At 37.6% G+C, this 15,108-nt stretch overlaps 1 protein-coding gene across 1 annotated transcript; it reads right to left on the bottom strand.

Annotated features, from left to right (window-relative positions):
* Positions 1-318: 318 nt before the first annotated feature.
* LOC128507876 (EGF-containing fibulin-like extracellular matrix protein 2) lies at positions 319-13,138 on the bottom strand. Its single transcript, XM_053479010.1, has 11 exons — positions 13,008-13,138; positions 10,150-10,349; positions 8,288-8,336; positions 7,905-8,117; positions 7,176-7,298; positions 6,962-7,078; positions 5,660-5,779; positions 4,767-4,886; positions 4,470-4,596; positions 1,980-2,175; positions 319-1,868 (listed from the first exon to the last, which is right to left on the bottom strand). The coding sequence occupies exons 2-11, from the start codon at positions 10,240-10,242 to the stop codon at positions 1,707-1,709; spliced, it is 1,320 nt and encodes a 439-aa protein (XP_053334985.1). The 5' UTR covers positions 10,243-10,349; positions 13,008-13,138; the 3' UTR covers positions 319-1,706.
* Positions 13,139-15,108: the final 1,970 nt, after the last annotated feature.

Raw genomic sequence — 15,108 nt, 5'->3', positions numbered from 1 at the left:
AAGACAACAAGAAATCCAAATTAAACAGATGAGCAGTGTTTATTATTAGCTTTATGTTCAGTGTTTTGAAGAATATTTTTTCTTTCCGCCATTTTCTTCTCTTAAGCCTCTTAATAGTCCTCCTCTCTACTCTTAACAATTTTTACCTTAGGAGCTGTGTTTACGACTAAGATGTTTCGTAAATCATTTTTATCTTACTTAAGATTTAATACTAAATTTAAGCGAAAATTCTAAGAAAATTTAATAATTTAAAGAATTTTGTCACCAGGAGCAAATTGTTAGGCTTAAGAAGCTGTGTGAATACCAGCCCAGAAGTTTAAATAGCATCACCACTAAACTGCTATTATTGACCTTAACCTTCATCTGCTCAGATATGGATGAAAGCCAAACTAGGCAAATGTGAATGAAAGACACAGACAAGCACCTGGTGACACTTTATTACCACTAAAACACACATCTGATACAATTATATCTGTTGTGATAGCTAAGAAAAACATCAAAAAGGAAACTATTTTACACACCCCTTTTTGGAACAAACATGTTCACACAGTGGTGTTTTCCAACATCAACAAAAGTGTTCCTCTTAGTTTATGTACCTGGTTAGTTTTTTTTACTTTTATTAAAAACTCTGATGCAGAAAATATCCTCCTTAACTATATATAGAAACCTGATGCATAAAATGATCAGAGATAGTTGAAGTCTCTGGGAGATAATTTAGCACAAAAGAGCCTTATTCTAAATGAGTCACCAACAAGTGTGTGTGTGTGTGTGTGTGTGTGTGTGTGTGTGTGTGTGTGTGTGTGTGTGCGTGTGTGTATGTGTCTGAGTGTGTGTGTGAAGGGGGGGGGGGGGGGCTATTTTTATATTCTGGTAGGGACCAAATGTCCTGACAATTCTAGGGATCATCTGCTTTTCTTCTGTTTAAAGAAAAATAGTGTAACAAAAGGAATATGTGCTTTTACCGAGGTTAAGATTATAATTTTTAAGTGTTATTAATTTACGATTAGGCATAGCATTAATAAACTGCAGTAATAATTAGGTTAATGGAAGTTCTTAACAAAAATTGTGTGTGCGTGTGTGTGTGTATATGTGTGTGCTCTATGTGTGACTCTATGGTGGGAAAGTGAGAGAAATGAATGCAACTATGATTTCGCACATTCCAGAATAATCAGGCTAAAGTCACACTGAGGGAGAAAATCTTTTCATTGACAGCTGTGCCGATTTTCAGACATCTCAGGGCTGACTTTACTTATTTTCTGTCTAATAACAGATAGCGGTAGCATATGATGGCTTTTGCAAATTCTCTGAATCTTAAATATACATTGCTTGCTTGGTTTCCTCAAAGAGATATAAAAACAACAAAAAAAAAATCTGTTTATATTGTATTATTTTCAATTAAAATCTTAAACAACATATTTAAATTGATATTTAAACAACAACAAAAAAGAGTGACAAAGACATGCATTTTTCATCCTCAATCTTTTGTTTTAAATGCATGATGTTTCCTTCTCTTGAAAGAAATGCAAGGTAGTCTATATCCATTTATGCCATTCATGTGATATTTCAGTATCTACAAGGAATGCATAAGTATTATGACCCTGTTAAAATGTTATGAAAGTGTTATGTAGACATCCTTCAATGTAGTATTATTCATCCCACCACCTTACAATGCCCCTGTTATCCTTGGTTTCTTTTCCTTTTTATTTTTAGAAAGCGTGAGGTCCTACATAGATGGTAAGGCGGAGGGTCGAGCTACTCTGGTAGTTTATCAGAGGGTTAACGGACACCATCTCCAGATCCAGAGTATACACTTTGGGTCCGCTGACTTCCCGAGCCAGAACCAACATGGCACTGACATTATTGATTTGCTAAAAATGCACAGAAAAAAATGACGTCTTTTAATAATTTGTTGTTGTGTGCTTTATGAAATGTAAACTGTCATTTTACTTATGATTTGGAGGAATGAAATCTCCTCTTACCCGAATGTAAAAGTCTCCTCCATCATCTCCAGACCGGATGTGGAACGTGTTGTATGCACCAGGATAGACACTGGTGGCCTGGATTTGGAAGATATCGGACGGGACAGAGCGTTCAGAGGTGATACTCATGTAGCGATGCACGATGGAGAATGGGAGGTCACGGCATTCCGGCTTCACCGTCGGACACACACAACGACTTGAGGGTTTGAAAGAGAAGCGAGAGAGAGTGTGAGTGAGAGCGAGAGAGAATGTGTGGAACATATTCTGTGATCAAACTTGTCATCTGACCCTGTTGGCACTGATAGTTCCTGTCTGGCATGTGTGAAATAAAGAAATACTGCAGGGGGTTTTTAACTAAGCTTTATCCGTCACATCTGGTGCATATGTGCATAGACAAGAAGTTTCCTACATCTTGAGAAAAGAACAGAAACTTTGTTTACTCGATACTCACTTATAATGGACGTCTGTGGCCAGTTGTTGAAGTCAATCTATTATTATTTAACATATGTGACTACATAATGAGAATGCAAGTCATTTTTAGAGTCATCTTAAGAAAGATTTAGGAGTCAAGCCAAAGTTTTTCTTTTTAGTTTTGTCCGATTTTAAAGAATGGAGAAATGCAGTACTAAAAAAATATTTCGATGTACTTTCACATAGACCCCCACTACAACTTTGGAAATGCCTTCCCATAAAATGTTCCCCTTGAGAATGCAATCCCATCACTGGAAGGATTAGTTACACATACAGTACTTAGTGACTCCTGGCTGGTATGACAGCAAAATGTTTGTCCTATTGTCAGGAGATCCTGAGTTTGAAATCTTGCAATGCCATTCTCATCCATGCCAGGAAAATGGTGTGGAAGAGATGGTGTATTACTGTACTATATCTCACCCCTGTCAATCTCAATGATACTAGTAAATTGTCGTGGCCTTTGAGCTCATGCATACAACAATTGCTGAAAATACTTTCAATACTACAGTTTTAAAATCACAGCTTGCTATTCCTCTGTCACAATCTGATATCATTAGCCATGGAGTATTACAGGTAGAGCTAAGGCAAAATACACTGGAGCTAGGCAAAGACAGAAAACAAGATGATTTGGAACATTAAGACTAAGAATGTTGCAGATTATTTAAAATAGGTCTATGGTGCACTGGGAATTCCACTCTGGAGTGACCTGCAAGAATGTGCCATGACATCACCTTTTCAGAAGATCAAGCTACACTAGCTCTTTATTTGCTTGGGACAACACAGGCCTTCACTCCCCATGTACATCAGTGAGCCTTGGCCACCTTAAATCAAATATATATATATTTATATACCCTGTAACCAGTTTACTGGTTTGTCTTCATTGGACCACTTTTGTTGTCCTGGACACTGCAGACCAGGAACATTGCACAAGAGCTGCAGTTTTGGAGTTGCTCTGATCCAGTCTAACCATTACAATTTGGCCCTTGTCAAAGTAGCTTAAATCCTTATGCTTGCCCATTTTTTCTGCGTCCGACACATCAACTTCATTGATAATATGTTCGCTTGCTGCCTAATATATCTCACCCACTTCCAAAAGCCACTGTTAAGAGATATTGTAACTGTAGCTACTATGACAATGAGTCACAGCAACTGCAAAACTGTAGTGGTCAGGAGCTACTAAAAATGACAGTTGACAGACAATTATAGGTGTATAATTCATACACAATGTTAATGTGTTGATGTTATGGCTAGGTGTATACATGCATACTTATTGTACATACATACATACATCACTTACCAGTGATACCATCCTGGCACTTAAAACTCCTTTACATGGCACCTTGTCGTGTCTAGAATTGCATATGGAGCTCAGGAATGACCACAGATAGGCTTACGGCGGACAGGTGGCAGACTTACAAGTCATAAAAATGTGTAGCTATGCAGTGAACTTTTCGAACCTGCTCAAATCAAAAAGTTCATGCTGGCACTCTGAGGATCACTACAGGTCCCCTTGACACATCTCTTACTGTATGACTACCCCAGGCTCATCACGATTCCTGAATTCATAGTGATTCATAGCATAATTTTTTTTTTAAATAGAAACGTGGCTTTACACTGCCCTGTGATGCAGCATGAGTAGGATTCGGGCATCTTGCAGAAAGCACTCTTTAGCCCCCACCCTATCCTGAGTGGTAACGGTCAAATCAGGGGAGGGATTGATTAGAAGGAGGGATCATTCAGGTAATCAAATTTATTATATATTTATTTCTAACACATTATAAAACGTGTTAAAAACATTATGCATTGGATTGTGGAATCTATAAATTTTTAGACTTCCATCATTATATAATAATAATAATAATAGTAATAATAATGATAATAATAATGATAATAATAATAATGAGTGAATTAATTTTCTGTTCTTAAAAAGTAATGTCATACCATCACAATGATGAATGAATGAATGAATCGGTAGATCTAAGTAGGATGCGCATATGGGTATGTGTGTGTAACAATTACTTCTCTGAAACATGGATGTAAGGATCCTGGCAACGATTGGACTCCACACAACGGTATCCACCATGGATATTCACACAGTTCTGCCCTTCTGTACACTGATGGGTCCCTGACTCACACTCATTCAAATCTACATGCAGACAGGAACATTGTGGGAAAAAAAAGAATAGAACAGTTTGAATGGACAGATTTTAGGAGGACTGAAAAAATGAGTCACTGACTTAATGTGCTTCCACTGTCATTGGTGGTGCCACTGGGAGCAGTAGGTGGGAGCTGGTGAAAAACAGCATGAGGCCTTACCTTGGCAGAGGCGTGAACCGACGAGCTGATAGCCCGGTGGACATACACAGGAGAATCGACCTGGCTCATTTACACACTGGAATTGACACAGGTAACTGGAGTAGCTGCACTCATCAATGTCTGTTGATAGAGAAAGATCGGCATTGAGTGTGGAGATGTCAAACAGAAGCTAACTCATAAGAAGAACACAAATTAACATTTGACAATGCGATGATTGCACATTGTTATACACTGTTCTAACATACCATTAGCTATTTTTTTAATTCAATGTTGGGGAACCAGAGGGACGCATTTGTGTACCAAAGTTCAATGGAATAAGATCACAAGATCCTCTTCCTTTTTAAATAATTAATTTATTTGTATATAAAATTATAAGTGGGGTTACAATTATAGCTCACAGTATGCATTTAAAGAAACTGAATCTTGTACTCGCTGTAGTCTCAGATTCCTGGTCTTAGCTGACAGAAGAATAACTGGTGTGGTTATTAATTAATCTTTAGGCAAAATCCAATTTGTATGTACTGTATAGCACCAGGATACAAGTTTGATTTATTTTCTGCATTCTAGAACAATACTGGATTTATTAAACTATAAAATAACACATTTACTGTAGCACTAGGCAATTAAGTAACAACAACAACAACAACAACAACAGTCAGTTGTTATTTCAAGATATGATGGTCAGCTGTTCTAAAACTATTTCTTGCAAGAACATTATTGTGCAGTATTGTATACATACAGTAAAACACAACTTTACTTTTTTTCCCTCAAAATTGTTCAGTTCTAATATAACACTGATGTAAAAAAAGATCACTTGTCAATAATTCCAATTGTTAAATCTCTAATACAATTCTATAACACAAAAAAAAAAATAGAAGGATTAAACCACTCACCATTGCATGTGAAGCCATCAGGGTCGAGGTCGTAGCCCTGCTCACAGCGACACAGAAATGTCCCATATGTGTTGTAGCACCTCTGCTGACATGGTGCTCCCATTTCACATTCATTTACATCTAGAAAATTAAACAAACCTCAAAACATCCCATAATGATACACATACAAGAAACATTTGTTATATACAGAGTATATATATATATATATATATATATATATATATATATATATATATATATATATATATATATAACAATTCACAAAAATAAATAATAATAATATATATAACAAATAATAATAGTTTATATATATAAAACTTTCAAGATATATATACTCAGCAACTAAAGAAACGTCCCTTTTTCAGGACTGTGTATTTCAACAATAATGCTGTAAAAATCCAAATAACTTTACAGATCTTCATTGTAAAGGGCTTAAACAATGTTTTTTTGTTCAATGTTCAATTAACCATAATCAATTAATTAACATGCACCTGTGGAATGGTCGTTAAGACCTTAACAGCTTACAGAAAGTAGGCATTTAAGGTCACAGTTCTAAAAACGCAGGACACTAAAGAGACTTGTCTACCGACTGTGAAAAACACCCAAAGAAAGATGCCCAGGGTCCCTGCTCATCTGCGTGAACGTGCATTAGACATGCTGCAGGGAGGCATGAGGACTGCTGATGTGGCTAGGGCAATAAATTGCCATGTCCGCACTGTGAGACGCCTAAGACAGCGCTACAGGGAGACAGGAAGGACAGCTGATCATCCTCGCAGTGGAAGACCACGTGTAACAACACCTGCACAGGATCGGTACATCCGAATATCACACCTGCGTGACAGGTACAGGATGGCCACAACAACTGCCTGAGTCACACCAGGAACACACAATCCCTCCATCAGTGCTCAGACTGTCCGCAATAGGCAGTCCATGAGGAGGAGATGCACTGCAGTACTTCAAGCAGCTGGTGGCCACACCAGATACTGACTGGTACTTTTGATTTTGAGCCTTCCTTAATTCAGGGGCACATTGTGAAACATTTTTATTTTATGTCTTATAGTGTTGACTCTTTTAGTGTTCATACAAATATTTACACATTAAGTTTACTGAAAGTAAAAACAGTTGAAAGTCAGAGGACGTTTCTTTTTTTGCTGAGTATATATCTTAAAGTTTCACCAACTTAGAGTGAAATAAACATTTCATTATTTTGGATGCACACAGCACTGTAGTTGTAGCTGTGAAGCATACAGTACATTGTTTCTGACACTAAATTGTGTGATTAACGTTGGGTTAATCACTCACCCACACAGGAACGGTTGTTGCCTGCCACCTGGAATCCTGGCTCACACTGGCAGGCAAAAGATCCAGGATAATTGATACAGCGATGCTGGCAGTAGCGGTATGTGCACTCATCGATATCTACCAGTGCAGAGATTAGTTAGCACACAGGTTTACAGTGGGAAACAGTTGTGGATAAGTTTGTTGATATGCTATAAAAAAAAGTCATCTGTCTCACCGACACACTCCTGGCCTATCTTTCGGTAGCCATCCGAACATTGACAGGTGTATGATCCGAGAGTGTTAATGCAATGTTGACTCGGTTGGCAGTCATGCAGGTTAATTTCACACTCATCTACATCTGTAAAATAATATGCACCAACATTATGTATGACTTAATTAAGATTATGAAATAAATCTGTAAGAGAACAGAGGCTGGGATGGAGCTACATTGGAGTGGTTCAAAACCAGGAACCTGAAAGTTTAAATGACAGTTTAATAGTGGTATCTATTTCACATACTGTAGCTTGAGTAATTTTCTTGAGAGCAATGGCAAAAACGTCTGGATCCAGATGTCCAAAGCTGACATATTGCACAAGACTTTTTGTAATTAATTGGCAGCTGGGATTGCAGCCAAATACAGTAGTGAGCCGGGGAGTACATACTTTATTTACTTTATTTTACAAATTACTGCTTTTTGTTTAACTTAAGCTTTGCATCACAATGAAAATGTTGCAACCTAAATGTTGTGTAAATCAAATAGTTTCAGTTCCAGGCTACTAGGTTACTTACAGTAATATCCTTACTACTATTTTCTCACTTAATGTTAAATAAAAAAATACTACAATTCACTTACTGAAATATAATTTCCAATAAGCTCAATCTGCTACTTTTCAATTTAAGGTGTTTCAACTTCAGTATATTGTGTAGATACATGAAGAAAGCCACAGGTCCAACTATATCTTACCTATACAGCTCTCTCCCTGGGCCTCATATCCCACAGGACAGGGATTAAAAGCTCCGTTGGACACGCTGGCAAGAACTGATTCTGACTGGCCAGATGGCTCGGGGGCAGTGATGACAGAGGCAGAGCGAGGTAGACACAGGTAACCACCATAGTGATTAAAGCATTTCATCTCCCCTTGACATGGCTCTGTAATTGTCTCACACTCGTTTATGTCTGAGAACAGAGTAATAAGGGATGATAGAGAGGCTGAAGCAGGCTGGCAGACATAAAAAAAAAAAATCACAGCAAGGGCAGAAAGTCTGTGATATCTCACCGTCTCCTGCTAATCAGAGGACAAATCACTGAATCACTGTATCACATTGCTCTAATCACCTGCCACCCACCTTTACAGTGTTGGTTCTGGGCATCCCACTCATAGCCATCTGTGCACTCCTGAGAGAGGCACACACACGGAGACACACACACCAAGACACATTTTCATACTCAGTTGAGACATACATGAGACATACTGTATCTGCAAAGATCGACAGTTACAGCATCACACTGCCAAAACCTTTTCTGGCCATATAATAATCAGGACTACTAATTCAGAGATTAATATCAAATATTAATGTCTTTTATAAAAGTGGTTTGTAATTTTTGTAAGTATTTCTAGACTTGAAATAATCTTAAACTTCAAAAATACCTTAAAAAATATAAATCTGCTATATTGCTATTAAATCTATCTCACTAGTTTCAAGCTTCTTTTTTTTTTTTTTTTTTTTTACATTTTTCCAGCCTGGAAAGGCTTGCACAGAGCCACAAACTTTTCCCATAAAAGGCCACATACAGGGAACAGGATTTTATATGCTTTTAACAGATGAGTGAGGTTGGTTGGAGAGAAAGGGCCAAGGGCTTGTCAATGGTTACCTTATCCTTTTTAATGGCTTCCTAATTCATTAAAAATCCAACCCAAATTTGGCAATGGGCTATAAAATAGTTTGAAAATAATTATTAACCTCATCTAACATTACATTATTAAGTTGTAATGTACAGTGCAATGCAGGAACTACTCAGCCATAACATTAAAACCCAAAAAATCAACCCCAACCCCTTGTGCTCCCTGGGCAGCTCTGGCTCCTCGGAACATGACTCTTCAAGACATCTGGGGGTGTGCTGTAGTGTCCACCAGGGTGTTAGCAGCAGCACCTTCTAATGCTGTGGGCTGTGAGGTGAGCCCTTCATCGATCAGATTTTTTTGTTCTGTGCATTCCATTGAGATTTGGGGAATGTGGAGGCCAGATCAACAACCTTGAACTCCTTGCTTGCTATCCCAATAGGAAGATGGCTGTAATGCAGTTAGTGTTCTGATACCCTTTTATCGTGGCCAGCATTGACTATTTTCAGCAAATTGTTCTTTTCTGTGTGATCAGAACAGATAAATTAGCCTTTGCTCCCCAAGAGCATAGACAAGACTTTGGTACCCAAGATCCTGTCTCCATTTTAGTGTAATATAATAGATAATTATTCCTAGCTTTGGAGTTAGTGTTGTGGCTGATAAGTGTACACATACTGTAGATGCAATACAATAAAATACAATACTTTACAATACGATAGAAAACTATACTATTCTATACTGTGCCTTGCTTCATAATCATCAATTTTTATAGTTCTATGGCCTTCTTATTAGTTTTTTAATAAAAACTGGGTTTTTCCCATAAATAAGAATTTTTATATAGATTTTTTTATTTGCCCACTTTATTTGCAAAAACATTTTAACCATTCAGCTAATTATTTTACCTTGTCATAATAACAAATTTAGAAGTTTAACAGCTTTAAGTATGAAAACTTATGCAAAATTAGGTATGCTTGCTGATTTGTAAACAATTTTGCCCAAACATGGTCTATTCAGTGTAGATTTAATCCCAATTTAAGACCATTTATGGTTTCAGGTTGTAACACTACAAAATGTGAAAAGTTCAATGGGGTGAATTCTTATGCAAGCCAATGTATCTTGGCCAGAAAAGAAATTTTCATTTAGCTTAAATACCAAGTTGACAGTCAGAAAATAATGCACTTAATAACGTTGAAAGGTCTGGCCAGCAAACTGATATGAACTCCATGTAAAAACTGTATAAACTCCAGTTTAAACCCTGAACACAGTTTATTATAAATAAATAAAATCAATAATGGATTAAACGTAAGATGTGACAGTAGACCCTATTCTTAAAACTTAAAGATAAGGAAGATACTTTTTTGTTCTTACCGTGTATGAGTTGGCCTCCACAGGTGCCTGACTGTTCGTCACAGGTAGAAAGACCAGAGTGACACACAGCAGCACACAGCACAAACACTTCATATTTACGCACACTCGTGCACAGTTGAATGTAGAAACAGATGTGTAGAATCTTTTACATGGATACCAATCAGTCAAATTACAGTACTTCCCAAAGAGTGCAGGTGGAACTGTTCAGCAACAGGGAGAGAGAAATTTAGATTCAAGAAACACTAAAAGTCATTACGAATCTAACACACCTGCAGATGATGTAAACTGTTTAGACTGGAGGTGAAATAAAAATGCTCTGTGTAAGCCTGTGCATATTGCAAGCTTGGCAAAGGTTAGACAGGAATCTGAACAAATACTTTATTCATATCAAATCGCTGTGGTATGACCCTATATCAAATCAGCCAGTGCATGCAAAAATTGCATGAGAAATAAAAACTGCATATCTGTTTTTTTATAAACATTGTATTATTACACTGAAATATTAAATAATTATATCCTGAATACGTGATGGGCGCAGTCTACCAGCTGATGTTTGTGCTGGAACATAAATGCTGGCCGGCACTGCAAGGAAATAATCACACTGAGGCTGCTTTCCCAAAATCACAGGGTTACACAATAGTATTCAGTATGCTGGGCTTAAATGGTAAGAGCATGGTTTTGGATAAAGACAGCATTGATGTTTGGAAAACTTTCAGTTTACATCCACTATGTTCTCATACACAAGATCTTCAGTTAGCTTGAGAAATATTGGCAACTTTCATTAGAATTTGTATGCGATGGTTAAAATCAAGCAGGAAGCTGCCTACAAAAAAAGATTTCCCTGTGCAAAATATCGTAAAATGAGGGTGTTTTTTGTGGCTGGTGTTCCAAGAGCTCTTGTGAAGCATGATGGCAATGTGAATTCAACCAAGTACCAGATACAGTATTTTAGCCTAAAGCCTTGTTGCATGTTTTAGGGGATTGAACATCATTATTTGAACATACAGAAATAGTTGCAGAACAATTAATCAGTGTTTTAATGTACACGTATGTTCAAGCCTTGAACCTAGTACTTGTTAAGGAAGAGTCTCTGAGACTCGGAGTTTCTGTTCTCTCTACTAATTGTAGGGATTCCAAAAACTTTGAAATCAATGTTACACATTAAATAAATGTCAGAACTCTAAAGGCTTACTATAAACTGTATTTAACTGAACAATTTAACCAGCATTTCCACTCATTCAATGGTGTGATTTACTTGTGAGAAATCAAAGTCATAAGTTGATGTCCAGATCCAGTCTGTTACTTGATTACTCACAGAAAGAAAAGTACAAAATTATAAACGTACTGTAATTTAAAACAGGGTATGTATTTAGGATCATGGTTGTGCATACATTATATGGCTAAAAGTATGTCGATGCCTGACCATGACCCCATATTTTGGCTTTTCTCAAACGTTTGTCACAAAATATTATCTAGTCATGTTTTTGTATTAATTAGCATTATAAATTACCTTCAATAGATGCAAGAGATCTAGACCAAACCTGTTCCAGCATGATAATGCCACAACCAGGGACATAAAGACGTGGTTTGCTAGTGTTGGCTTGGAAGGCCTGGACTCAACTACAATGAATACACCAGGCCTGTTTGCCTGACACTACTGCCAAGCCTCACTAATGGCCTTGAGGCTGAATGGGCACAAATTCCCCAAGAAAAAAGTAGAGGAGAAGAAAAGTAGAGGCACTCACAAAAGGGAAACAATGTGGGACCAACCCCATATAAATGCCATGCCTTTTGAATAGTATGCTCAAAAAGCCTGTATGGGTGTCATGGATAGATACCCACCCGCTTATTCACTGATCAGATATAATCTGATATAAGCTTTAATATTTTAAGCGGAGATCTGTGGAATTTGTAAGCCAAGTCAATACCTTAAACACATGTCCCCATTCATTTTTGCAATGTGGCATGGCACATTATCCTGCTGAAAGAGATCACTGATATTAGGGAACACTTTGGTCATTAAGGAGTCTATTTGGTCTGCAGCAGTGTTAAGATAGGTGGTATGAGTAACATCCACATGAATGCCAGGACTTTGGTTTTGCAGCAGAACATTGCCCAACGCATCACATTGCCTGTGTCTGCTTGCCTTCCCATAGTGCACCCTGGTGCCATTTCTTTCTCAGGTAAGTGACATAGATGCATGTCACGCAAGATGTAAAGAAATGCTATTCATCAAACCAAGCTATCTTCTTCCATTGCTCTATGGTCCAGTTCTAATGTACACATGACCACTGTAGACACTTTCAGTGGTGGACATGGGTCAACATGGACACTCTGGTCAGTCTGCAGCTATGCGGCCCCATACACAGCAAGCTGTGATGCACTGTATATTCGGACACCTTTCTATCATAGTCAGCGTTAAGGTTTTTAAGCAATTTGTCCTAAAATAGATCTTTTGTGTGAGTGGACCAGACAAGATAGCCTTTGCTTCCCTTGAATGCTCTTGGTATCACCAAATCATAAACAATGCTACAGCTTATCAACTTTTTTAAATCTAACAAAAAATAAACAAAGCACTAAAATATCTGATAGCTTGCTTTCATCTTTATCTTATTATCTAACCAGACTCTATAATATGAATATTCTTTGATGCATTCATATTGATCCTGTAATCAATTTTAGCTATCATGTAATCACAAAGTCTATGTGACTAAAAGAATGTAAATAATAACTGCTCAGAGTAGCCATGAGTGATACAATAAAACCTGCATATTGTCTCTGTTCCAGAGAATGAATAGGTTCTGTTTAATATTAACATTTGCAGAACACAAATAGACAATTAATAATAAACTACTTACTCTATGCACATCTATTCACATGTGAGGTTCCGCTCCTTCTTCTTTTCCTGTGACTTTGTGATCTGCTCTTTTTTTTCTCGCTCAGAATTTCCCTGTAACAAATAGGGTGCTTCCAGTAAGGTTTGGATAGTTCAGAGTGAGGTAAGCTGGTGGACCCACTCCCAGTGTGTGAGATAAAATCAACTAAGACAGCCCACTCACTCCCCCTTTGCCACCCTTCTCCCGCCCTGTCTCCTTCTAACCCCCTAGGATTCAAATTCCTGGTCTCGGGCCCAAATTCCAAATTCATCTCTCAAGCAGTAAGAAACACAAGCAACATGTGTTGTCGCTTGTCTCCTGCCAGTTTGAGGAAAACAATGCACCTGGGTTATGTCAATCAGTTCTTCTATAAAATCTGGGCTACTGAAAACATTGTTTTACATAATGTTTTTCCAAGTTATACAGTATGAAGCTGCAGTAACTGTTTCCTCACCCCTATGTTTCTCAGCTGGGGATTTCCTGGCTGGAAGGGGGCCTAAGCAATGTGGACACAAATTAATGAGGGTCACCACAGAAACTTAGTCCAGAAAACAGGCCTCTGACTGCCATAAACATGTTCTATTCCTTAATTATCCTAAGGTTTATAACCCTTTAATGTGTTTTTCCCTCTGCACATTTAAGCAAAAGAGAAACGGGAGACTTGGGGTTCTGGATCATTTTCCACCAACTGCATCATTTTTTAAGTGCCGTGTGCGTAAGCCATAGTGATTCAAAAACATTCAAAAACAAGGGATCTGCACAAAACTGGAACCAATGACACTTTCTGATATCTGGTTTACGTTTTGTTTTCACCAATCTTATACCCGGAACAGACACCGTCACAGCACCTAACAATATAACCGGCGGATACATTATTATGACGAGGGGCAGGAACACCATTGTTTCATATGGAGGAATTGTTTGAATGAACATTGCTCCTTTGAAAATGGCAAATTAAGATTGTTACTAATGCAGTAAAACCCATATAACCATTAAAATGAAAGCATTTCTGTTTTAGTAATATAAACAATGCACTAGCATGCAGGTATGAAACTCAATGCCCTGTAGGCCAAAAACAGCATACTGACTCATTTAATTCAGCCTGCACAAACTTGCAAAAATAAAATGGAAATGGCCCATATAGTACTTACTTCTCCATATTTTGATCTCCATGAAAAGTTATTGGAGCATGAAGATGGCAGAGATGAGAGAAAGACTAAAAGAAAGCTTCACCAACACACAGTCCCCTCCAAAAGTACTGGAACAAATAGAACAATTTAGTTTTTGATCTACCCTGATGGAATTTAGGATTGAGAACAAAAGTTGAATTTGAGACAACAGATTAGAATTCCCTGATACTTTCATCTAGATGTGTTAAACAAGGCAGGAAATGGTACCGTTGTTGGCAGACCAACTTACGTTTTTGGTGAACAGAATTAAAGGACCAGATAGTCCTAAAGTCAATTAAAGTAAATGACATACTATTTATTGGCATATCTCTTGCTTGCCATAACTACATCAGGCCACTGACATTACCAAACTGTTGCATTCATCTCTTGTGGTGTTTTTCCAGGCTTGTACCCCAGCTTCTTTCAGTTGTTGTTTGTTTCGGGGGTTTCTCTAATAAGTCTTCAGGATGTAAAAATATGCTCAATTAGGTTACGGTCTTGTGGTTGATTACAATCTAAAATGTGCCTTTTTTTTTTTTTTTACAGCTGATAAAGTCCTTTGATGTGTTCACACTGTGCTTTGGTTCATTGACTTGCTGCATGATGAAATTCCTCTAAATCAGATTAGACACATTCATCGACAGACAGTGTTTCTGTGGGTTTTATTAAATTAATTCTGCTGCTACCATCATGAGTTACATCATTAATAAAGATTAATGAGTTTGTACCAGAAGCAGCCATGCAAGCCTAAGCCCTTACACTACTTCCATGGTGCTTGACCTGTGAACTGTATATTTTGGACCGTTAGAAGATCCTTTCGTTCTTCACACTCTGGCTTCTCGACCCCTTTGTTGTGTTGTTTTTGTGTGTTATCTTTATGTCTTTAAGAATTTCAATCTAGTCTTCTGATTTTG

The sequence above is a fragment of the Clarias gariepinus genome, chromosome 19, assembly GCF_024256425.1.
Source record: "Clarias gariepinus isolate MV-2021 ecotype Netherlands chromosome 19, CGAR_prim_01v2, whole genome shotgun sequence".
NCBI classification, from domain to species: Eukaryota; Metazoa; Chordata; class Actinopteri; order Siluriformes; family Clariidae; genus Clarias; species Clarias gariepinus.
Note: the sequence above shows the minus strand (reverse complement) of the source record. Positions and strands in the feature narration are given on the sequence as shown.